Raw genomic sequence first — 26,317 nt, 5'->3', positions numbered from 1 at the left:
TTTGTCTACACTATGAACTTTTTGCAGAAGAAGCAATGCAAATGGAATGCTTATTAGCATTTTCTCCCACTTCATTTGCAAAATCTCTTCCAATTCTTTTTGCGCAAGAGTTTTTTGCGTAAAAACCTCTTGCACGAAAAGGATTGGAAGAGATTATGCAAATGAAGCATGAGAAAATGCTAATGAGCACTTCGTTTGCATTGTCTCTTCCACAAAAAAAGTAGTGTAGACATAGCCTGAGTGTAACCTGGATGCCTAATAGGCAGCTTTCTCTGTCAAAGCTTTTGATCAAAGGGGGAGGAATAAATTGTGTCTGGGGCATTATTGCTAGGCAGATGCACAGTTAGCATTGCACACCATCCACATGTTTTGAAACTGGGTGTAATAGGCTGGGAATGCTCAGTAGATAAGTAATTACACAGTCCAACAGATCAGAGAGTCTCCATCATTGCCACGTAAAAAGTTGCATACACAAGAGAAAAAAATGTGGTTTTCACGGAGCAAACTATATATAGTAAGGAGATTGATTAATCACAGTTAACTCGTGTGATTCACTGAAAATAATTCATCATGATTTTAAAAATGAATCACACTTAAACAGAATACCAGTTTAAATTTATTAAAGCTTTTTTGATGTTTTTCTACATTTTCAATGCTGATGTCAATTACAACCCAGAATACAAAGTATACAATGCTCACTTAATAATATTAATTGTGAGTATAAATATATTCTCTGTACAAATGATTAAAAATTGTATTTTCAGTTCACTTCATACAAATACTGTAGTGCAATCTCTTTATTGTGAAAATGCAATTTACAAATGTAGATGGGCGGGGATACATAACTGTACTAAAAACCAAAACAATGTAAAATTTTAGCATAAAAGTCCACTCAGTCCTACTTCTTGTTCAGCCAATTGTTAAGTCCAATAAGTTGGTTTACATTGATGGGAGATACTTCTGTTTGCTTATTTGCAATGTCACCAGAAAGGTAGAAGAATCATTCACATGGTACTTTTGTAGCTGGCATTGCAAGATATTTACTGCCAGATATGCTAAATATTCTGTATTGTAATTGAAATCAATATATTTGAAAATACAGAAAACATCCAAAATATTTAAAATAATAGTATTTCATTATTGTTCAATGGAGTGATTAATCATACATTTAATCATGATTCATTTTAATTACACAATTGATCATGATTAATATTTTTAATTGCTTGATACCTTAATATAAAATTAATAAAGATTCTAATCAAAATGCATGTAAACTCATTCTAAGCTTTAAGACCTCTGTATTACTTCTCACTGTTTGTTAGCTCTAACCTGTTTAAATTTATTTTTCTTTATATTTATATGTAATTAAAATAATATAGATATAAATTATAAAGTGGCCTTGTTGTTTAGTAAATATTAAGCTATTATTTTATCATTATGACATTTTGTAACATTAAATTTCATTCATTTAAAACTTAATTACACAAAGGTTAACCTTATGCAATCCTTCCTGAAAATCGTCAAAAAGCTAAGCTGTGGCTCTCCATGTGTTTTTCTTTAAAAATTGTGTTAAAGTGGTAGAGACAAACCAAAAGTTACATACACTCTTTGGGGCATGTGTAGTCCCTTGCCTTCTGTTTGTACCAGCACAATGCCCCCACCCCAGTCAGTCTTGATGTGCTACCACAGTAGCAATGTTACTTCACAACAATGCAGAGAAGCTGGGTGAAAGGCCCTGACTATTTTTAATCAGTTGCGTTTCTCCTGTTAGTTTCCCTGCATTTTACTTACCCATCAGCATAAGGCTCCCATCAGATCAATCCATCAGATCAATCAGCTAGTCAGAGAACAGAAACTGGGGCTGACCTATGTGAGGTGCTGGGAAGTTCCTCATCACTGGAAAGTTCCCCTTGTATATTTACATCTACGCAGGGCCCTCAGTGAGACACACACAGCTATATTTCACATCTGGGAATGTGCCAGGGCTCCATTGTGGGTTTATAGACAATGTGTAAGTCTTGAAATAGGGCATAAGAGATAATATGAAACGCCTGGAAATATTGCATCTTTGACCTCTGCAGTATAAGCCAGAAGAAGGCACCTTCCCACCCACAAGAAGGGGCTTTGTAAAATCCATTGTTTCTGTTAGCTCATGCCACTAGCTAAAAACCAAAAATTACGAAGACCAGTGTGGACCCAGACTTTCAGTAGAAACCTCCTGGCATTGGCCATTTCTGGAAGACTGGCTACTGGGGTAGGTGAAACTTAGGTCTGACCCACAATGTCCATTCTTATGTTCTTAGTGAAAATCCCAGACTTTGGGGATTCTTGTAACCTTTCTGCACCCCTGGATCCTCTGCTATTTGGCCTCCAGAGGTTCATGCATCTCATACCCCAAAGTAATGCAATTGCTTCATGCAATAACTGCTTTCCAGAGAGCTAAATGCTCTCATCAGGTTCTCTTGCAGCCACAAAGCTGCAGTATCAGGCTGAGGGGAACAAATGTAGTTTCACCAAGGCATGGTTGATAACGAATAGCTTTGGTTAATATTGAAATTCCATATTTTCATATTACCCTATTTTGTAACTTCCCCACAAGCCACTAAGGCATTTACCAGACAGGGCCACAAACACTGCCAATTCCAAAGTGGCCCGAACGCTGTGGTCGGTGTTGCTGATTTAGCAGCGACTCACAAGATCGTTGCTGTGTTTCTTAGAGCCCCAGCTCTTGGGGTGTTCAGATTACATGAGAATTTTGGCTTTTGTTTCAAAAGTTAAGTTTCTAGCCCTCTTGATTATGGCAAAATCCAGGGAAAACTGACCCCTAAAGGCTCAAACACCAGAAGGCAAATCAAAGGAAGGAAAAAACATAAACCTCATGAATTCTTAAGGCAAAATTGGGATCTGGGGAGAAGGCCACGTTGAGTTGGCAGTGGAATCTCTGCATAGAGCGGACAGGACTTGAGATCTGAACTGTTGATATAAAGAGTCAGGGCATGGAAATACAGAGTTTGGGCATCTTCCCCAATTTTATTCATAGGAAACATTTTTTTCTAAAAGGCAGACAGGCAGCACTTGCCCTAAGAACATTCCATCTCTCCAAGAGAGCTTCAGGGTGCTGTGTATTGTCCAGCTGTAGCACCAAAAAAGGTTCCCCACATTCTGGCCTTAAGGCAGCCTGTGCTTTGGGGAGGTTGTCTGATGTGACTGCGCACCGATGAGCCCTGCATTTCAGCAAGTGAAGCATCAGTGACATCTTGTCCCGTTGCAGAGTGTGGCCATGTACGTCGGTGTCTGTTCTCTCTAGCGCTGTGGATGCTTTACTTTCAAACATGGAGATGTTACTTTTGTGCTGAGCCAACCTAAAGCCAAAAAAAGCCTTTTTGACAACACGGCTGTTAGGGGTGTGAATGGGCGCAGAGCTGCTCTGGCCCTGCTGAGCCCACCGCACCATGGACTGGGAGTCAGCAGCCAAGAGCCAGCAGCCCCATGGGGCCAGCAGCTGGCAGCCTCATGGATCAGGGAGCAGAAGCTGGCAGCCTCAGGGGACCAGCAACCCCATGGAGAGAGCAGCCAGGAGCCAGGAGCCCTGTGGACAAGGGGGCTGCTCCAGCCAGGCTGAAGTTTCTCCCCACCAACATGACCCTACTTAATGGGTTAACCAGTTAAACATAAAATGTAATCTGTTAATTGATTACACAGGATTGTACATGCCTAACTGCTGTAGAAACAGTCCGAGCAGTTCTACTGCAAGTCTAGGCCAGGAATCACCAATATCCCCACTTCCTACATAACCTCTCTCCATCTGGCCCTTTTTTGCCCCTGACTAGGTCACTTTGGGCTTTGCTCTGACACCCGCCGGCAAGGCAAAAGAGCCCTTCTCCCTCTCTCCACGCCAGTCACCCCTGATGTGGTGGTGATGCCCAGTTCTCCCTGGGATGGGGCATTATTATGTAAAATAAGGACTCTTCTGTGCTGCAGGCAATTCTGTTTTTTTCTGTCCTGTTTCATATTTTAATCATTGATGTGGTTAAGGCCAATATTTATAACAGTTCTGGGCCATTTTTAGTATCCTATTGTTATCAGGGAGAGTGGGTAAAGCCCAGCAAGTGTGTCTTTGATCTATGGGCAATCACAGCACCTTGTTGAATTTGGTGGCCGTGAGAAGCACCTTCCATTCAGACTAAATAAGGGAACTATGAAATGCCCTTTTATTCAATTCCAGCTGAAGCAATGGGAAACTACCAACCAGGAACTAGACCGCAGGCATGTCTGGGAATGGCAGGGCCAGGCTATCCAAAGGGGTTCCTCAGGGTCTGGACAGAAACACAGGCGTGGGGAGGGATGTGTGACAGAACCAGCAGATACACCTCAGACACAACCAGAAAGACAGAGTGAGAGGAGCACTTGGAGCAGGACTCTGAGTAAAAGCTGAGCAGGAGAGAGAGCATTTGGGCAGAGTGCTGGCGGGGAAGAGGTTTGGAGCCAGAAGCACGTGAAGTATTTTTTTTTTGTATGTGTGGCTCTTGTTGTGTCCAAGGAAACACGACTGTTTCGTCTTTGTAAGTGAATCCACCAAGATCCCTCACACTCTTTCATCACTCTCAGCTTCTCATCCCTGTTGGAAGTGAGCCTCCTCCAACCTGACTGAATTTGCACTGATGTGACACTCCCGTCTCTGTATCCCTGCCTTTCTTTCTCTTCAAGCATCTGAGGAAGTGAGCTGTACCTCACAAACGCTTCTGTCCTAATAATTTTGTTAGTTTTTAAAATGCCACTGGACCCCTTGTTGTTTTGACCTGAAGCCTGGGAACCCTGAATAAATCCACGTTCCAAGCCCACAGGTCCCTGCAGAGCTGGAACAGGGAAACCAATGGCTCTTTTTTCTCACATGACTTTGTCCTTAATAAAAGCTGCGACTCACCGTGGCTCTTCCCGGCCAAACCACTGAGGCATCTGAGGAGAGAATAACATCGTCACGTGGCTGTAAATAACCTTAAAGGAAGGCACCTCCTGAAAAACCAATTATAACCCCACAGCTCCTGCCTCCCCTAGCTAGGGCTGATCTGGGACACTCGAGGATACTTTACAGAAGGATTTAATTCAGCTTTTGAAGATGCCCAATGAAAACTGCCTGTCTGAGTTTTCAACAGAGCTATTTTGTCACGGGCAGAATCGGCTTTTGACAGAAAAGGTCAATGTTTTATTTAAAAAATGAGCAGCCCAAAAATGAAATATTTTGGACAGGCCCCAAAAATATTCTGATCAATAATACCACCATGGTGTCTCATGGGACTTGTAGTTCAATGGCCTTGTGTTGATAGTCTCTTCTACAGGCTGTCTGGACTTCAGTTCCCAGAATGCACTGCAACCCGGAACTCCTTATACTGCCTACTGAGACCACGTTGGGCGCATTCTGGGAGAGCTAGAGAGCCCAGCTCAAATAGAAGACCAGGAGTAGGAGGTAGCTTTATGACAGCTCCCATGAGGCCCTCTTGCACCCAATTCAAATCTAAATATTTTATTTTACAGTTGAAATATTTCAATGTTTGATATTCCATGGAAAAGTTGAAATTTCCCACAGAAATTTTTGAGAAAAACCAATAGATATATATATATCTAAATGTTTCACAGGAAAACCCCTGTTTTCCCACCAGGCTGAGCATTGAATAATTCATTGAGTTAGTTTATAATACAGTGGAACAGAGCCCAGCCAGTTGTGTGTGACTTTGCTTCCCAAGGACAAAATTTCTCTCTGGGATGTGACACTAATTGCTCAGGGCTTCCAAAAACCTTAGACATTTCCGGGAGTATCGAACAAGGTATATTGCCAGCTTCACACACTCTGGGACAACCATATCTCCCACATGCATATCTCAGCCTTCATCATTGGGCCTCACAATTGAGCAAATGGATGGGCACCAATTCCTTGTCAAGGCCCAGTCTGTAGGACTTATAGCAGTACTGTCATATCCTAGTGCATTAGCACAGGGCACATGGATTGGACAGCCCCCAGGCAGCTCCAGCTCCCAGTGACAGGGATGGACACTTTCCATGGGAGCTTTCCCTGGGATGTGACCTTTCCAAGAGGGAGAAGTGGTAACATCCCGGGCAATGCAGGGCTGGGGATCATGGGCAAAGGGTGGAACAAAGGAACCTCAGGGAAACAGCTGTCTGAGCCCTGGGACCCCTGAGGACTCTTTATCCTCATTCACTTTTATCACAGGCAGTTTGTTGTTGTAACTCTCAGCCAGACACACTGATCTGGGATCTGCCCATCCCCCACCAGTTACCACATTTACCGCCAACCCCCATATTTCTATGCCATGTGCTGGTGCCCCTGGTGACCCCAGTGCTCTACAAAGGCTCTTACATTCATGCTCGTCTTCAGGAGCGCTGCAGGGGTCACGCTGGACTCGTTCCCTGTGGAGAGTAAGAAGGACAGAGGGTGTCAGTGACGCATATTGGTGAGAAGCTGTGAGAAGCTTTCTTCCCATGGCTGGTTCTCCTGCCAGGACCGTACAGCTCCCTTCAGCTCATACGCAGTTTCTTTGCATATTTTTCACCCAAATGACACTGGATTTCTGGCTCAGGCCTGCTCACACTGTCAGGGCTGGAAGCTGAACATTGATCCCTGAGGCCGAGCTGTACAGCCGAGAGTCAGGGAGAGGGTCCCAGGACTGAGCGGCTCTGTGTCCTGTCCCCTGCCACCAGTCCCCACTGGCTTTACAGGCAGAGTCGTTGCACTGGGAACCCAGGCTGGGCCGGACACTGGCAGAACCTGGAAACTGCCTCTTGCCTCCCCACACCCGGTTCTCTCTGTGCTCAGACCCCATGGACTCCCTGGCTGTCCCCGCATCACGCCCATCTAGACTGGGCCTGTAGATTTCCTGGTCTCCCTCTTAGGGCATCATGCAATTGATTAATTGGCTTGGGCCCCGTGGCCCTCAGAGGAGCTGCGGCTGGCCTCCCAGGCGGCAAAGGGTCAAAGTGGGGGAGGGAGCAGGAGTCTGGGGGAGCCCTGAGTGGAGGACGTTGGCTGCAGAGCAATGGGGAGTGGCCCTTAGGCAAGGTCTGAGGGGGTCCCCGGCAGGTCTCTGTGATGGGAGGGTGGGGAGGGGCCCCTCTGAGCCCTCTGACTGGGTGGGGCAGACAGCGAGCCAGTAGCAATTAGCAGCTCCCCTGGCACTGGGGGCAGCTGGGGCCCAATGAGCTGGTCTCCCAGGCTAGGTCGTTTGGTGCCATTTTGTGGCCGACCAAGTGCCGCCTATGGGGGGGAGGGGAGGGCAAACATGGCAGCCACTCTGGGGCCTGGCGATTTGGCCCCTGTTGCTGCAGTTGAGCCCCACACCCCTTAAATCACTGCTGAAGTGCTGGGTGGTGCAGGCCGGGCACGTCTCGCCCAGCAGCCTGGCAATTCTGTCTTCAGCCCGGCCGACCAGCCCCAAACCCTGAGCAACCAGTCACTTTCCTTCCTTCACACCCCTGGGGCAACTACAACCTGCGCCCGCTGCTGCCGGCGAATGGGACGGGAACATGTCTCTGGCAAACCCCTTCCTGAAAGCGTCTCCTTGTAACCCCCAGACCCCACTTCCACCGGAGACTTCCAGCTGCCTTGGGCTTTTTGAAAACTGCTCCAGAACAAAAACACACCCCTCTCCCCTCACCTCGCCCTTCTCCTCTCCCCACACACACACAGCAGGACAGCAGGAGACAGACAGACAGCCCTTCTGCGGGGCAGAGAGAAGGGACCCTGACTGGAAAGGAGATGGGAGAGGGAACAATCTCCTACCTTTGATCCCTTCGCAGAGACCCAGCTGGAAGCAGCGAGACAGAGTGATCAGAGACGGGGCCACATTTCCTCGCGGGCAGAGGGAGAGAGATACTGAGTGACATGGCTCCAGCCCCTCATTGTACTGACACAGAGCCCCAGCCCCACGGCGTGTCCCAGCGGTCTCCCGCACCGGACCCACTGACTGGCCCTGGAAACAGCGTCCCCAAATCTCACAATGTTAGTTCCACCCTCCCAGTGTTTCGTATTCTACTCAAAGCCCCAGGTCTGAGAGTTGGGAAGTCAGTCAGAAACTCGGCTTTTATTTAAAAAGAGTAGACGTATAACCCTATTGCTTAGGGGGAAAAGCCTGAAAATGTGACTTCCAAAGTCCCCACATTGGTGACTAGTTGGCAATCCCATAAGCTCTGAGCCAATTGTGAGCTGGTCAGGGTGACTGGAGGCTGTGAGAGCTGGGGGCTGGGGCCCTGTGAGGAAAGGCTGTAGGGCAGAGCTGTGCGCAGAGTTGTTAGGGTCTGATGCAGGAAAGCCTTAGAGACCTGCGTGTTGATAGTCCATCCACCTGGCTGAGTCATAGTTTGTGACCATCTATGGGGCAGAGACTCTCCCCTTCATTGCTGATCTGTGCAGCTCTGGATACAGGGGGGTCCTGACTCCAGACTGGGGCTCCAGGGCACGACAGTAACGTACCTAATAAATATTGTACAGCACCTAGCACAGTGGGGCTCTCACCCCTGATTGGGGCTCCAGGGTGCTACTGTAACACAAATTACTAATCACAAGGACAAACTCTTTCATTGTCTCTTTGATCTGTGCATCCACCCAGCCTCCCCAAACCAAATGATCATTTCACTGGGTCTATCTCATCTCTCTCCCCTCATCCCAGGCACACTGGGAACAGGGGATCTCAGGGGTGTCTCTGCCACGACTGACTGTACATTTGCTAACACGGCTCGGCCTCACTCTCATACCCACCTTTCTTCCTCAGCAAACAAAGCGCCACAGCCAGCACCAGGACAGCAGGGACTGCAATTCCCAACAGGAGCTTTAGATCCAGCCCTAGGAAAGAACCTCGCTGTGAATGGCCCCTCCAAGCAGCCACCGGCCAGTTCCCACTGGCTGGACCTGGCTGAGTCCTGTGGTAAGTGACCCCTGACGTTTCCATGAGTAAACCTGGAAGCTCACCTCACGGTTACCTGCAGGTCAACATTATCTGCTGTTCTTAGGGAGTAAAAGTTCACTGAAGCTTTACAACCAATTTTTCTTGCCAAAGTTTATTTTTATCCAAACATCGATTACAGGAAAACAAAATTTCCCCCCAAGCAGTTCATGTGCAAGGACCTTCTTTGTCTTTCCCTAAAATAATTTGGATACGGAAGACACCGTTTTGCTTGGTTTAGAACCAACAGGCTTGTTCCATTTTAGATTTCCAAATGCAGAAGTGGAAGACAAACGTCCCTTGGAAAGGAAACAAAGCCAAACCCTCTGTGTTTCCAGCTGACATTTTAGGTCATGTTCTGAACAAAGAAACTGCTAAGTCAAAGTAAGACCAAAGGAAAATGTTTGTTCAGTTTCATGATTTTTTTCCCCCATCAAAACACTGACATTATCCATGGCAAGTTTTGTTCATAATTTTTTCTAGAAATAAATCTGGTTCTACCTTCCCGCCAGGGCAAGTTCCTCAAGCAGGAAACATTCCTGTGGGAACTGCCCTGCTTCCAGGAAGCATCACGATTCAGCGCAGCACAAATAACTTTCCACAGGTGCTTAAAATGAACCACATACCTAGGTGCTGTCCTGGATAGGGCTGGACTTGAGCTCATACTTGAGAGCTTCCTGGGCATCCAGCAGACACGAGTGGGGCTGATCTACCTGAAAGTCACACACCTACTGGGTGTGGATCCCTGTCCCATGTAGCAGCACTTAAATACTTAGAGATTCCATGAGTCTGCTCTACAACTGACTTTTAGCTCAAGTTGTAGAGCTGGGGTGGGGAACCTCAGACCCGGGGCCCGCATCCAGCTACTGGCTTGACTGGATCCAGCCTCAAGGCTCAGGCTCCCCACAGCCCCGCCCCACAGCCCCTGCTGTCCTACTGCAAGGAGCACACAAAATCTACTAGGCTGCTCCGCTCCCCCCACCCCCTGTCCCTGGACTCTGGAGTATGAAGGGAATATTGGCAGTGTCTGTCTTCTCATTTGGGGGCCAGGTCAGTGTTTTTGGTGGGGGTTTTTATTTGCTTGTCACTTGCACTAAGCTCCAGCGCTCCCAGGTTTGGGTCTGCTTGTCGGTGCTACATACCCAGCGGAGCAGTTTTCTGTGGAAAATGCTGTTTCTTCAAAATAAAAACTTTTCAACGAGGTCACTTCAGTGTTGCTAAATTTCTGTTCCATGGAAAAATCTGAATGTTTGACTATTTCTCCTGATTCAGGATGAAAATACAGTTCAGGAAGGTCAGAATTTCTCAGGTAGGGGTTGGTTTGCTGATGCGGACACTTTGCAGGGATTTGGGGCAAACAGCCAGGTTTGGGCTCTGATCAGTTCAGTTCCTGGGGCTCAGTTTTTCCCTGGGAACCAGACACTGGTGCTGGGCTGAGGTTCCTGGCAGAGGCGTTTGCCCACAGGCCGGGTGTGACACTCTGGGCCAGGCCTGGAGCACAAAGCGAAACCAGCTAATGACACGGAGACAGAACCTGGGATGGGAGCCCTGGTGGGATGATGTGTCTGGTGCCAGAGCAACCTCCCACCCAGTGAGCGCAGGGAAAGGCAATAACTCACTGGCTGCTGGGTTAGCAGAGGGGACAGGGAACTCCGGAGGAAACTTGCCCATCCCATGAATTTAGATGCCCCCTCTGAAAGAGCCATTTTCCTTCCCTGTGAAGATATTGCCTGGCTCAGCCATGCTGGGTAAAGCCTAGGAGAGCTGCAGGGAGAATGTTCTGCGTTGGAAGATCCCATCACCCTGTTGCATGTGGTGTATTTCCTACATCCATCGCCATGGCAATCACACGCACAGTGGGGGCTGCCCAGGCCAGGACCTACTTTGCCCTAAATAAAGACCCCACAACACAGAAACACTTCAGGAGCATTTACCTGGGGGGAATGAATCACCATCACTGTCACTGCTGGAGCTGTCACCTGGGCCATAAACACACAGGGTGAGTCACAAATTGGATCAGAGTCAGCAATGGGAGTGTGTGTAAGACAGGGGAGGTGTCAGCTGACAGCCCAGTGCAGCATCAGAAGCAGCCCATGGTGTGGGGGCCGCTCCAAGCCAGCCATGGAGAGAAAGGGGAGGGAGGTGCTGCAGCCCGGCCTTCTTTAACTGGTTAAACTTAATGTTTCAGCAGGTAACTAATTAAACAGGATTTTACATCCTTAGCAGGTTTAGTCTTGAGAGAAGAAGCCGGGGAACATGGTAACAGTCTCTAAAGCTGCTCAGGGCTGTTACACAGGGGCCGGGGATCAGTGGTTCTAAGGGCCCACGGAGGGCAGGGCTAGAGGCGATGGGGCTAATCTGCAGCAAGGGAGGGTTCGGTTCAGTAGCAGGGAGGAGAAGCTCTGGAACCGGCCTCCAGGGCAGGGTCTGGAGTCCCCGTGGTCAGAGCTTAGTAACAGGCTGCACAAGCCCCGTGTCAGGGCTGGTCAAGGTTCACTCTGTCCTGCAGGCCTTGGCGGCATCTCAAGGTCCCTTCCAGCCTGACATTTCTATGATGATCCCGTCACCCTGCTGCCAGGGCTGGGCCAGCCGAGATGAGCTGTGTGAAACATGGGACGGGGTGAAACACACAGCAGGGGTGGGGTGAAACAGGGCTGGCCTTACCATGAGGCAAACTGAGATGACTGCCTCAGGTGCCAGACTGTGGGACGGAGGGGAAGCGCCACTAGGACCCAGAGTATAGAAAATTGTGTCTGCTGCTGGTGCATATGTAGGCAGCAGAGCAGCACCCTGAGAGGAGTAGAATAGGAAGGAGGCAGAATTGAGACCTTTCAAAATTTTGGCCCAAGTGAGGAATCATGGGGGTGTCATTTGAGCTTCCCACCTCAGGTGCCAAAATGTTGTCGGCCAGCCCTGGGGTAAAACCCAGGATGGGGTGAAACCCAGGACAGGGTGAGGGTGAAACACGGGACGGGGTGAAACACACAGCAGGTGTGAGGGTGAAATACGAGATGGGGTGAAACACACAGGAAGGGGTGAGGGTGAAACACGGGACAGGGTGAAACACACAGGAAGGGGTGAGGGTGAAACACGGGATGGGGTGAAACACACAGGAAGGGGTGAGGGTGAAACACGGGACAGGGTGAAACACACAGGAAGGGGTGAGGGTGAAACACGGGATGGGGTGAAACACATAGGAAGCGGAGGGGGGGAAGGGGGGGTTGCCTGGGACACACTTTGCACAAAGACGTTTTATGAGATATTTTGTTTCAGATTTTGGAAATTGATGAATGTCAGTTTGGATGGGGAGGGGGGTGTCATTTAATTGCTGTTCTCACACTGTCATTAACCCCATTCCCAGGATGCTGAGTTTCTGCTGGGCAGGGCTAAGATAGGATATGTCACCCACAGACACGCACGGACGCACAGCTCACACCTTACCAGTGACACTGAGGCGCTGGGTGTGGCTGAGCTGGGATCTGGTCACCTGATTGTCGCTGTCCTTGATCTCGTACCCGCAGGAGAAATTCCCAGAACTGCCCCCGGACACCACATGCTCATAGTCGTAGGTGGCCTTCTCCTTTGAGCCCGTCTGGACTGAAACCTCCTCCCCGTCCTTGCAGAAGACGATGCGGGTGGCCAGGTGCCAGGAGGACATGAAGCACCTGACCCGCACAGAGTCCCCCGGCCGGGCCGACGTTTGGTTCAGGTAGAGGGTGGGGGCAGGGAGAGCACCTGGGGAGGGGAAGGGGTCAGAGCTGTCAGTGGGGTGTTGCTGGTGCCTGGTGCTGTCAGTGGGGCAGGAGGTAAGTAGAAGAGGGTCTGGGCCGTGTCTCAGATGGAGGCTTTGTCCCCAACCCAGCTGGGCAGATGGGGGACGAGCTCTCTCTGCTGACCGGAGGCTTTACCCCAGGAGCTAATGGGCTGTGTACAGGCCTCAGGGCTCGGTCGGGCTGGGTGCCAATGCCTGGTGCTGTGCACTGTGCTAGAGCAGGCCCTGCTGAGGTCACTGACGGATGCAGCTGGGGCAGGACGGCCGGGAGTGAGGCCAAGGGCTGGGAGCTGGTGCTGAGGGAAGGTAAATCCTTGGGTCAGAGCTGGGAGGCAGCAGGGAAGGGAGAGGTCAGTTGGGAGGCCTCTGCACCTTGCTCAGACTCCCACCCAGGCCTGCCCGTCTTCCCAAGCCATTGCTGTTGGCACCGCATTCAGCAGCGAGAAGCCAAAGGGGTGGTGGCTGGAGTGCCCGGTGGGGGAGAGGTAAAGGCCCTGGGTGCATTGAGGACAGACAGACAGATGGACTCACCGGGAGCTGAGCAGATCTTCTGGCTGCTGGGGCTCAGCGCTGGGAACAGAAAGGAGACGTGGGGTCAGTGCCAGGCTGGAATCTCCCCTGCGGTGAGATACCGGGGACAGCTTCTGGGGTCTCTGTTCCCCACACTGATTACAGGCTCCATTTTCTGCCCTGCCTGTCCCACCAGGGGCACCCCTGCCTGTTCCATGAGGCTGTGCCAGGCACCGTGCAGAGCCCTGACCCCCAGGTTCCCTCCTGAAAAGAGCTGAAGTGACTTGGGCCCAGCCCTATAATGAGTCTGACCCCAAGACCCAGAACCCCTGAATTCTGGGTGAACTCATAACTGGAGCCCAGCCTCGAACCCATCTCAGTGTCTCTGGCCGTCAGTAACAGGGAACCCTGGGGCTGGACTCTGATAACCCCCTGTGGTGGATAGGAGGAGTGCTGGCCAGCATTTGGTGACTAAAGGGTGAAAGTCAGATAGCTATGGGGGTGTTGGCAGGGAGCCAGAAGAGCCAACAACAGAGGGTGTTGAAATTTGAATTGAATAGATCTACCTGCCTGCTGTTCTCTTTGTGTGAGTTTAAGGCTGTGTCTACACTACACCCTAAACTAGAAATAAGATAGGAAATTTATGCTGCACAAATTGCATTTCTTATTTCAATTTTATTTTGATATAGCTTATTTTGAAATTCAGCGAACCTACATGGTGCCAAATTTTTTAAAATAAAGTGCTATTTTGAGCCATTCCTTATCCCTCGTGCAATGAGGTTTACCAGGATGGCAAAATAGCGCGCCCGTTATTTAAAAAAATATTTTGAAATGACGGGCAGCTTGTGTAGACACAGGGTAGCTGTTTGGGCTCTCTCCAGTATCCCAAAATAGCCTTGCAGTGTAGACATACCCTAAGGTAGGAGCTGGGGGAAGCAAGGTGAATTGAACCTACAAAGAGTACTGGGCATGGAAATGGACTGGGCTTCGAAGTATGGATCACTACAGATCATGAGTAGATTGAAAAATGTATATTTAGTTGCGATTAGGTTATTTTTCTTTGTTTTGTTGTTTGGTTAAACTCTGTGCTAAGCCCATGTGCCTCCCTCCTCCCCCTCCCCCCGACACACACACACACACACACACACACACACACACACACACACGCTATATCTAAGCTGCCCCCAGAGATATTATTTTTCTCTATGTTTTATTTTGTTTTTCTCAGTTGCTCTGTAACATCTAGCAACCAAGTAGTCTTTATTAGTATATCTTTTAGTTTTGTTAATAAAAACATCTTTTTTAAGGCGACGCTATGATTCTTGTATCCTAGAAAGCAGCAGGAGGTCTGTGTACGCAAGCCTAGACTGAGAGGTCATCTAGCAGAGATTACAGTTTGTTTTCTGTTTTTCTTTTCCAAGCTCTCTTGGGGGAAAAGAGTTTGGGGATACCCCCTTGGAAGAACTCAAAGCCTAAGAAGAAAGGTGGGTTTTTTATTCACTTGGCAGAGGCAGCTACCTCCCAAGGTGAAGGGATCTGTGACCTCAAGGAAGCTGGTTTTTATTTTTAAGCAGAATGCTGTTAAGGCAAGGTCTTTAAGGTCTCTGGCAGGTCTGTACCTTCTGCACACAGAATGCCAGAGTGGGGAAACAGATTTGACCACCCTCCCCCTCCAATGGCAACAGCCTCCCTGCTCTCTGCCTCCAGGCTGCGCTGACACCCCAGAAGCATCTGAGCCCAGCCCGGCCTGACCCCATGGGCCTGGCGTGGGGAGCTGGGCCCAGTGACACCCCAGGGGTGGGATCCAGCCAAGTGCCAGGTCCCAGCTCCCCAGGGAACGCCGCCGCCCTGCAGCCTGGGGCCTGGGTGGGGAAACAGGGACCCGGGGAAGGATTTAGGTCCCAGGGGACAGTAACTGGCCATGAGCTCCCAGGGCACCGCGGGGCAGCCGGGCTGATGGGCCCCTGGGCTGTGTAACGAAGGGGCAGGGAGCTGGCGGGGAGGGGGGGGGATTTCCCCGGCCTGAGGCCTTGGGGAGGCCGATCCTGTATCCTGCGCCCGGCTCTGGCCCCGTTTCAAAGGCTGCTGGCAAAGTGCAGGGCAGGGCCAGAAAACGCTGCTGGGGGGGGGGGGTTAAAGGCCTCCCAGATGGGGCTGGGGCAGCTCCGTGGGGGCGGGTCAGGCAGCCGGGCTGTCACGGTGTCTAAGCTCCTTCCCGGGTGCCGACGGGCCCTTCAGTGCGGCAGGGACAGGCCGAGCCAGAGCCAGGGCCGGACGCTGAGTCTGGCCCAAGGCCAGCAAGGAAGGAGGCAGCAGGTTCTCCCCGTGCGGGGGATTCACCCGGCGCCGGCTCCCCGGGGCAGTGGGGGAGTCACCGCCCGGCCGGGGCCTTTCCGGGGATGCTTGAGTCTCACACCAGTGACTGGGCTGGGGGCAGGGAGCTGGGGGAAGGTCTCTGCTCTGGGCTGTCGGGTCAGACTGGACGGGACAATGGTCCCTCCTGGCCTGAAACTCAGTGAAGCCGGGACTGTCACCCCAGCCTGGGCCGACTGGTGAACCTGGCCCAGCCCTGAGCGCTGGTCCTGATCTGAGCTGACACAGTCAACATAAGAACACACGAAAGGCCACCCTGGGTCAGACCAAAGGCCCCTCTAGCCCAGTATCCTCCCGTCTGACAGCGGCCCCAGAGGGCGGGAACCGAACAGGGAACCACCCACCAGTGATCCTGCCCTGTCATCGCTTTCCTGCCTCTGACAAAGAGAGACTAGGGACACCAGCCCTCCTCCCCCCGACAGCGCAGCCACCTCTGCTGCTAGAGGGGATTTGCCGACTCCCTGGGCTTTCTTGGCTCCATTTTCTCCCACCCCCTGCGAGTTAGCCCAGGCTCTCACACACTCACCGAGCAGCAAGAGGAACAGAGACAGGAGCATCAGGGCTGCGGCAGGAACCGAGAGGGTGGAAATGGCCAAACGACGTCGGCTTCTGACGGGGCTTGGAAGGGACAATCTGCAGTCGCTGTCTGCTCCGACCTGCCCCCCGCTGCCCCTCTGGGCTCACAGCAGAAAGCCCCCCTCCCCGTGCAGAGTCTCTGCCAGCCCCTCAGGGCTGGGCTGGGAACCCAGATGCTGTCGCTGCTCTGATCCTCGTCAGGGCATGTGGCTGAGGGAGCAGAGACACCGCGGCCCTTTTACTCTGCCCCGTCCTCTCCTCGTGTCTGATCGTCAATGTTCTTCATTTCCTGTCCTCTACATACCCGACCACCAACAACGTCTTTATTTAGCGCCGGAAGCCTGAGAATTAAACACACGTAGTTACAGGACTCAGTGAAACCTACCATGTTAGATGTAGTCCTGGCCTCGCGGGAAGGTTTAACATGAACTACACTGAGCTCATGTATAGGGCTCAAAGTGCTGTATCCGGGAAACAGGAGGGGAAACTGAGGCACAGGAAGGTGGGATAGAATTGGCCTGAAGTCACCCAGCAGGACAGAGCCAAGAATAGATGTCAAGTCTTTGTCTATACATTCAGCATTAAAATACTGAGCTCAAATGTTCCCTCTAATTATTTCCATCCATGTGTGCCATAAATGTTGTTATGTGCACCGAGGCATGTGTCAATGTGCACCACTAGTAGAAATACCTGTTACCAGCTATGGACCCTGTGTTCCTCAGCTGGGCTGTGTGTGAAACTCTTCTTTGTGAGCCTCCAAGCACACAGCTTACAGGGAACTGCCAGGGACCTGGAGGTCTGGCCTGATTTGCATCCCTGTTCGGGAACCTTTGGGGCATTTTGGTCACTGAGGCATCAGAAAATGTTGTGATCCCTGTGTGGACAGGAAAGGGAAGGAGACTGGAAGTGTTGTTGCCTTGCACTGAGTGGACAGTGGTAGGAAAGGTTGTTGGGGTCCAGGTTCACCTGGGAGATGAGTGAAAGAGAGGGATGTGAGGTGGATTTAGAGTCCAGGAGGTTGGGGGGTCGCTGTGGGTTTTTTCTCTTGCTCTGTCTGGAGGGGCACATGAGCTATGCTAGGTATTTAAAAAAATTGAGAGGGAAACCTAACTTCTTTCATACAAATTGTAGGCCTGAAATGTTTATCATTTTTAGTCAAATTGTCTGAACCAATCTGACTCACCAAATCTCTTTTCATTTAATTTTGGTAATAAAGAAAAAGTCATCCATATTTCACTGTTCCTGATTTTTGTATTTGTAACAAGATTTATCTTATATATATGTAGTCCTAATTAATTAGTTAATTAGCTAACAAAGTAATTCTTCAGTCCAGAGAAAAACCTCCCATGGATTACTCTTAAAAAGCAAAAGAAGACAATATTTTTACTGTGCTTTTCACTGGACAAACAATGTAAAATTAATTAACAAACACTCTTACTAAAACTCATGAAGGAAATTTAAGATACTTCTCTCCGTGAACACTATCTGGTTAAATTTAATTTTTTATTTGTACTTATATGTTACAAAAATAATACAGTACCTGTAAAGTATGAAATAGTTTTGTAATTCAGTAAAAAGTAGGCTACAGAGCATCCTTGCTATAAGTCATCTCGGTTGGTGTACATCCATTCCGCACAAAAGTCATTGAAGTTTATAGGAACTGATGCATTATAAGATCTTCCATTTCCCACTCTTAAATCATGAAAAAAAAAAACCAGAACAATTTGCGCAAATGGAAGCCAGCCATTGGAAAAAATTCCTTGGTTTATGTTGTTTTTCTATGACTATGTTGACACTACAGAGTTTTTGCACAAAAACAATTGTTTTTGCGCAAAAACTCATGGCGCATTCACACCTCAAGCATGTTTTGTGCAAAAAATCGAAAGAACAGAGGAGGTTTTGCACAATTATTATTCCACTTTCTATGAGGAATAACTCCTTTTTGTGCAAAAGTTCTTGCACAAAAAGGTGTGTGGATGGGGAAGAGTTTTTTTTTTTTTGCTTTTGCAAAAGGAGCCAACTGAAAAAAGCATAGGTGCCCTGGTGGCCATTCTGTGCATAGCAATCAGAGTTTCCTTTTGAGAGAGCATCCATGCAGCCTGGATGCTCTCTTGCGCAAAAGTGCATCGCTTTTTCAGTGCGCTTTTGCAGTGTGGACACTCTTTTCCACAAAAAGCTTCTTGCACAAGAAGCCTGCAGTCTACATGTAGCCTATAAGTCCAAGTTTTTTGGAACATATCTTGGACTTACAGCAAGGATGGCTTGTATTGTTATTATTTGTATTGTTACTAAATTTTATAAAGTGAATTCCTAAGCTCATACCTTTTATTCTTTTTAAGCTTCATTGTAAAAAGATAAGCCCTCTGCAATCCTTGCAGAAAATCCTCAGGTTACTAAATTGTGGCTCTCCACAGGCTTTTTTATAATACCTGTGTGAAAGCACTAGCCAAGGGGAGGTACTTTTGCCCACCCAAAAGTTACCTGAGCAGTTTTGGGGAGGAACTGTAATTTGCTCTTTGTTTGTACCACTCCTGGCACAATGAGGATACAACCCAGACAGTCTCGAGGTCCTATCACAATAGAAATGGTAAATCACAGTCATGCAGAGTGTTTCAGTGAAAGGTCCCATCTGCTGTTCATTATTTGGGTTTCTGTTGTTAGCTTCCCCGGATTTTAATCTCCCCTCAGTATAAGGCTCCAGTCAGGTGAGTAACAAAATGACTGGCTGGAGAACAGAGACAGGGGCTAATCCGTGTGGGGTACAAGGATGTTTCCCACTACTGGAGGGACACCCCCTTGGATGTCTCACATGTACATAGGTTGTTAAGCAACACACACTCTGGGTATTGTGGGGGTCCTTCCTCATGATTTTATGCACTTGGGTTGGCAATGCAATCACAGCATGGAGCAGACCCGGGAGCTGAGCCGTCCATACAAAGAGTCAGAGGGTAGGACACAGAGTTTGGGCATTTCCCCCTGTTTTATTGAGAAGGAACATTGTTTCCTGCACCACGCCGGGTGCTGCACATTGTCCAGTTGTGGCCCCAGACAAAGTCCCCCACCTCCTTGCTGCACAGCCTCTGATTTTGGGGGGGGGGGGCTCTGTGATGCTGCTGTGCACTGGCCAGCCCTGTATGTTAGCAATAGGAGCGCTAATGATATCTGCTTCGCTGCAAAGTGACGTTCACATATGTCGGATTCTCTTCTGTCAGGGGCCATAGACACTGTAAGGTAAAACACGGAAACATTACTGTTCTGCTCAGCTAGTCAAAAGCCAGAGAAATGAAGCTAGAAAATGCCCCTCAAAAATGTGTACATCGGGGCATTTCTAATGGTATCTTGTCTGGAAAACACCAGTGACCCCACTTCCTAGATAAACCCTCTGAGGCAGGCTTCACCCTCTGCAGCCTTGGCCTGGCCTTTTCCTGCTCCCCAGAGTTCCTGTGACACCTACCAGCTGGGCAAAAGAGCCCTTCTCTCTTCCCTTTCTTCACGCCAGCCGCCCCATAAGGAGGTGGTGCTGGGTTCTCCCAGCGATGGGGTGTTATTAAGTGAAATAAGGATTCTTCTGTGCTGTAGGCAGTGTTGTTTGTCCTGCCTAGTTTTGTATTTTGATCACCGATGTTGTTAATGGGAATATTTAAAACGATTATTGACACCTGTTGTTATAATATTGTTACGCTGGATATTGGGTGGCTCCCAACAAGCCTGACTCTGATCTCTGGGCAATCATAGCACGTTGCTCATGCTGGTGGCTCTGATGAGTACCTGCCATTCAGGCTGCACAAGGCAACCATTAAATGCCTCTTTGTTTAGTGTCTGCTGAAGCACTGGGCAGCCACCAAAAACACCTCAGAAGTCCATAGATTAAGCAACAAGAAAGCCAGTCCTGACCAGAAGAGCACTTGGAGCAGGACCCTGAGAAAAAGCTGAGAGAAAGAGAGAGGCTACGTCTAGACAGCAGCTCTTTTCTGGACGCGTTCTTTCGCCATCCCTGTAAATCTCGATTTACAAGAAAGAAGGGATGGCTCAAAAGAGCAGGTTTTTCCGAAATGTGGTGCCGTGTAGATGCCCTGAATTTTGGAAAAGCCTCTTTCGAAAGAAAAGTGGGAGAAGACACACAGATTGCAGTTCAGGTATCTTTTTCCAACTTTTCTTTGTAGTCTAGATGTAGCCAGAGACAGAGACCGAGTGTGCGCGCGTTTGGGAAGAGTGCTGGCGGGACAAAGATTCTGCCTCCCGGTGTTTGATTCCTGTTGCGTCCCAGGAACCAGCACTTTGTAGGTTCACTGTAAAGCAAAGGGGTTGCATCCAAGCCCAAACCTCTCCTCTCACCAGAGCTACCCTGGAATCAAACTACCGACTCGCTGCTTGGATCAGAAGGGAGACCAGTCTGTACCATTTTAATAGCAGTTAACCAACTTGTGAATTCACACGGCGCATAAACAGCTCTGCCTGTCGCACCCTGTCCCAGAGACACGCCTGAAAAGCCCTAAGGGCTAAATCCGTGTGTATTAGTGTAAGAGAAGCCACAGCCACACCAGGGGAATCTCTGCAAAGTGAATGACACTCCATCCCTGAGACCATTTATGTTCTCTGCCCCAGGCTTTTAGAACAAAACTGTACCAAGAATGACGTGGTGATGAAACCTTCCTATTGACCTGATTGGTCTGGACGTCTGTGGGGACCAAGGTGTAGTGGAAGTGTGGAAGATAATTATGATATCAAGGAGATTAGGTGATATACAGCAATCGTTCCTTTTATGCCTGCATCTCCCTTCAGGCCTGGATGCCCTAGGCAGCTCCATTTGTGCTTTTTACCTCTCATTATTTTCTTATTATTCGCAAAGGGTCAGCTGCTTGCTCAAGATGGTACAGGTAGGAACGCACTGTTTACTTTCAACAAGTTCTGGGATGGGTGCCAAGGCCATCCACATGGTACAGGAATCCGGGAGAGTCTGGGATTATCACATAGTTATCTGTGTTGAAGGTTTGCCACCCGATAAAGCTAATTTTTTGACTTAGGAAAATATGCAATGTATCAACAATTTTGTCAGGATCTCAAAGCAACAGGTGTGAGTAATGTAAATCCAATAGTATATAAATGCCAGGGATATTTCTAATATTCGAACCTGAAGCTGCAGGAGGTGCTATGTACCGGCCACTGGGGTCTGTCTGTTGTCCTTCTTCAGGGGGTTCCCGACAACAGAAGGGACGTAAGCATTGCATTTTATCCTGAAATTTGCTTAGGCTTAATAAGCATTGTACTTTCTTAATAAGCATTGCATTTTATTCTGAGATTTGCTTAATAAAGTCTTTAAGCCGTCACCCAAGTTATGGGTTTATTGCCTCCAAATCCTTTAAGGAAAGAACCATTGCCACTTGGCAACACACAAGCCTGACTGGCCAGGCTCCAAGCAGATGATGGAGGCAGCTACCTGCTCCTGGGCAGAGATCTGGGGCAGCAGCAAGGACACCAGAGTAACAGATACAAGGACCCCTGAGTAACAGATACACATTCCGAGCCCACGGGTCCCTGCCAAGTGGGAACAAGCAATCCAATTGCTCTCCGCTCTCACCTCACTTTGTCCTTAATAAAAACCACAACTTACCCTGGCTTTTCCAGGCCGATTCTTCGAGGTATCTGGGGAGAGAAGGACAGTTAGTTGCACATGGTCACCTGGGTATAAGTGCATTTAGGGGAAGGTACCTCCTTGAGCATGAATTATAACCACAGGGCACCTGCTCCTCCCCCAGCTAGGGCAGAGCTAGCCTGGGCTCCTCTGAGCACCATGAGGCCTGATGCTGATCAGTGTCACTAGGTGGTACCCGAACAGGAGGATTGCAGGTGGCCATTGAAGATGTCCAATGGAAACTGTCTCTCTGGGTTTCTGTCCAAGCTGGTTTGTCACAAACAGATTTGGCTTTCAGAAGAACATTTCAATATTTTGTTTTAAAAAGTGCCCCCAAACTGCCATATTTTGACCGGTTACCACCAAGGGGCTGCATGGGATGTGTAGTCCAGTGTCCTCTTGCTGGTAGTCTCCTCTACAAGCTGGAGTGGCTGGGCTGCATCTCCCATGATGCACTGCAGCAAGAGAGTCTCATAATGTATCATCATCAAGAGGGGAGAAAGTGATGCATCATGAGAGAGCCCAGCTCAAAGAGGAAACCATAGTCATGAGGAATCTGAACTACAGCTCCCATGAGGCACTCTTGCCCCCGGCTCCCAATGCCACGGGTGGGGCATTTTTCCGTAGGAGCTTTCCCTGGGATGTGCCTTTCCAGGAAGAAAGGGAAGGAGTAACAGTTGACTCAGTCCCCTAAGCCCTGGCAATGCAGGGCTTGGGGTCAAAGGAACCTCCCCCCGCCAAATAACACATTTAACCCCAGTCCCCACATTTCTCCCTCTTGTGCAGGTGATCCCAGGAGCTCCAAAAGACTCCAAAAGCTCTTACACTCATGCTCCTGTGCGGCGCTGCTGGTGTCACGCTGGACGTGTTCCCTGTGGGGAGCAGTAAGGATGGGGGGGTCAGTGAGGCCATGTGCTCTCGCTCACGCTGGTGGCAATGAGTCTGTTTGCAGAGACCCAGCTGTGAGTAGGTTTCTGCCCATGGCTGGTTCTCCCACTAGGACCTTCCATCTCCATTCAGCTCACACGCAGTGGAGAAGGAGCAAGCCCTGCTCCTGGGTAGCAGGTACCACGATGGTTGCACCATTCATGGAGGGAAGGTCTGATAACAAGACTTGCACATCCTGTTCTACTCCAGCTAAGCGGCCAAGCCACCAACCACACCAAACCTGGTTAGGTCAACAGGGAGCTCAAACACCCCACGGCTTAGCTCTCCCCCGTGGGGAAGGAGGGCCGGAGCGCTATAGCTGCCCCACCACCGCACAAACCTGCATTGAAATCACAGCTGCTGTGGATGTTTCTGGTCGGATCCATGTGTGGACGTTCCGAGCCTGGCCCTGAACTCGCTGTCACTGACGGACCTAACGCTGGGTGTTACCCACCCCATCTGGAGGGACTGGAGACCTTTGGTTCCCAGCCAGGCCTGGTCACTCCCAGCCCCAGAAGAACAGGCCTGGCTCTTGCAAAGTGGCTAAATCAGTAGGTGCCATTTTGTGATGGTAAAACGGAGTCACTTTCCTTCTTTCACATCCCTGGGCAAATTTCATACATGCTCACTCTGCTGCCCCTGGTGAATGGGACAGGAACCCACTTCTGTGACAAACCTCTTCCTTAAAGCATCTCCTCGTAACCCCCCTATCCCACCCCACCAGGGAGCTCAACCTGCGCAGGGCTTTTCAAAAACTCCTCCAGAAAAAACACACACAGACCCCACAGCAGAAGAGCTGAGTTACACTGTGAGGCTGCACCAGCCCTTCAAGTAAGAGGGAATAATTTCCTCCTACCTGTGCTCCCTCCACAGAGACCCAGCTGGAAGCAGCGAGACAGAGTGATCAGAGACGGGGCCACATTTCCTCGTGGGCAGAGAGAGAGAGACAGAGACTGAGTGACACGGCCCCAAGCCCTCATTGTACAGACACAGAGCCCCCTCCCCACAGCCCGGCCCAGCGCTCTCCTGCACCAGCCCCACTGACTGGGAGTGGAGTGGTCAAATTTGATGACTTAACTGCCAGTCTCCTGCCATTTTATGTTGTAGGAAACCCCAGGGCAGAGAGTCCTGGGGATCAGAGAGTCTTGATTATCATAAAAAGAATTATAACCCTCATTCTGGGGGAAAAAAGCCTGAGGAGGTGACCCTAGAGACCCCGTTAGGATCACCCCAGCAAGAAAATTCAAAGCCCCCTGCACTGGTGACTTGTTGGCAGTCCCATGAGTTCTGAGCCAGTCTCAAGCTGGCCAGGGTGACTGGAGGCTGTGGGAGCTGGGGGCTGAGGGCGCTGTGAGGAAAGGCCTCAGAGCAGAGCTGCACCCAGAGCTCTGTGTTCAGAGTTGTTAGGGCCTGATGCAGGGAAGCTCCTACACACGGGCACAAGGGCCCTCCCTGGCTAGGGGATGCCTCCCTGACCTGCAGCCTCAGTGACCTGCATGTGGATATTCCATCCAGAGAAACGCGTCTGCTGATCCATAGACTGGGACCATCTCTGGGCAGCACTGGACATAGGGGAGTCCTAGTCCCTAATTGGACAGCACCGAGTGCAGTGGGGCTCTTATCCCGGACTGGGGCTCCCAGGCACTACTGCCACACAAATAACTAATCACATGGCCAATCCCTCCCATCGTCTGTTGATGTTTTCCCCAAGCCAGCTGCCCCAAAACATGGTTACACTGTGTCTTTGGTATCTCTCTCCCCCCATCCCAGGCATACTGGGGATAGGGATCTCAGGGGTGTCTCTGCCACGTCTGTCTGTACATTTGTTAACATAGCTCAGCCTCAATCTCACACCCACCTTTTCTTCCCAGCAGATAAAGCACCACAGCCAGGACCAGCACGGCAGGGACTGTAATTCCCAACAGGAGCTTTAGATCCAGCCCTAGGAAAGAACCTCGCTGTGAATGGCCTCTCCAAGTAGCCACTGACCAGTCTCTACTGGATGGGGCTTGCTGAGTCCTGTGGTAAGTGACTCTTTGGGTATGTCTACACTGCATCTGACGAAGTGGGTCTTTGCCCACGAAAGAAAGCTTATGCTCCAACACTTCAGTTAGTCTATGAGGTGCCACAGGACTCCTCGCCGCTTATACTCAAAATAAGAAACGCAATTTGCACTACTCAAATTACATGTCTCATTTTGAATCTATTTCAGAAGCGGTTATTTTGAAATTTAGCACATCTACACAGCACCAAATTTTGTAATAAAGCTCTATTTTGAGACATCCCTTAACCCTTGTGGAATGAGGGGAATCAGGATGCAGAAACATCCGAGGGTTATTTTAAAAAATATTTTGAACTAGCCAAGTAGCCCGTCATCAGACGGGATTTTCAGGTCTCTCCTCCACGTCGGTATTCTCTCCTAAGCCTCCAGTCTCTCGCTCCGTGTCTCTTTCTCTCTATCTCCTCCTCACTGCTTCCCTCTCTCTCTCTCTCAGCTCTCCTCTGCCTTCTGCCTCTCTCTCAGTCTCTTTCTTTCTCTTCTCCCCCTCCTGCCTCTCACTCTCTCTCCACTCTCCTCTGTCTCCATTGGGAATGCACGCTCATCCAGGCCCCATCCCCTGGGCATGTACGTCACTGCCCCACCCCCTTCTTCTCCCGCTGTGGTACTTTGGCTGACTTCTGATGATGTGTCTGGTGCCTCCTGCCAGAACAACCCCCCACCCAGTGAGTGCAGAGGAGGCAATAGCTCACTGGCTGCCGGGTCAGCAGAGGGGACAGGGAACTCCAGAGGAAACTTGCCCAGCAGAAGGGTGTGGGATTCCCCCTCTGACAGAGCCACTTTCCTGCCCTGCGAAGATACAACCCAGCTCAGCTATGCTGGGTAAAGCCCGGGAGAGCTGCAGGGAGAATGTCCTGCTTTGGATAAGCCTGACACTCTGTGTCGTGCTGGTGTGTTTCCTATATCCATCGTCATGGCGATCACACTCAGACTGGGGTTACCCAGCCTAGACCCTCCTCTGCCCTAAATACAGGCCCCAAAACACAGAGAGGCACCAGAACATTTACCTGGGGATGAGGAAATCCTAGTACCACCACTGCTGGAGTCATTACCTAGGCAATAAACACACAAGGGCCATTGTCATGACAATCACACTCAGACTGGAGACCTACTTTCCCTAAATTGAGTCCCCAGAACACAGAATCTCTTCAGAAGCATTTATCTGGGGGGAGGAGGGTGACCTCCCAGCACCAACCTCCTACAGAGAGTCCTGCGACACGGTACGCCCCACCCCTCCCTTCCTGCAAAGCCTCCGTACCTTTTTATTGGGCCCCTGTTCTGTGGGTCCCCCCGGCATCCCCACCCCTGGACTCCCAGCCGGCTGCAAAATCTGCAGCCGGTCTGTTTTCGGACAGCACCTAGGGAACAGCTGTACACGCTCGTGCCCCGCACTCTGCATTTTCCCACCCTCGTGTCCCACCCCGATTGTAAGTGGCGGGACTATTTAAGATTCGTTGAGGGTGGGAGACCCCAATGGGCCAGTGTGTACTCCACCCTAATTCCACGGCCCATCGGGG

General features: G+C 49.9%; 1 protein-coding gene and 1 long non-coding RNA gene across 2 annotated transcripts; both read right to left on the bottom strand.

Moving 5' to 3' along the window:
* Positions 1-593: 593 nt before the first annotated feature.
* LOC142823743 (uncharacterized) lies at positions 594-12,609 on the bottom strand. The gene is made up of 7 exons (XM_075915060.1): positions 12,393-12,609; positions 10,886-10,930; positions 8,768-8,965; positions 7,793-7,861; positions 6,374-6,423; positions 4,925-4,956; positions 594-3,362 (listed from the first exon to the last, which is right to left on the bottom strand). Exons 1-7 carry the CDS (start codon positions 12,607-12,609, stop codon positions 3,035-3,037), a joined length of 939 nt encoding a protein of 312 aa, XP_075771175.1. The 3' UTR covers positions 594-3,034.
* Positions 12,610-19,162: 6,553 nt separating this feature from the next.
* Positions 19,163-23,704, bottom strand: LOC112546744 (uncharacterized). Its single transcript, XR_012898906.1, has 4 exons — positions 23,598-23,704; positions 22,640-22,686; positions 21,794-21,825; positions 19,163-19,406 (listed from the first exon to the last, which is right to left on the bottom strand). It is a non-coding gene; the product is annotated as an uncharacterized LOC112546744 (long non-coding RNA).
* Between the last annotated feature and the right edge of the window lie 2,613 nt (positions 23,705-26,317).

This window comes from Pelodiscus sinensis, unplaced genomic scaffold (genome assembly GCF_049634645.1).
Source record: "Pelodiscus sinensis isolate JC-2024 unplaced genomic scaffold, ASM4963464v1 ctg34, whole genome shotgun sequence".
NCBI lineage: Eukaryota > Metazoa > Chordata > Testudines > Trionychidae > Pelodiscus > Pelodiscus sinensis.
Note: the sequence above shows the minus strand (reverse complement) of the source record. Positions and strands in the feature narration are given on the sequence as shown.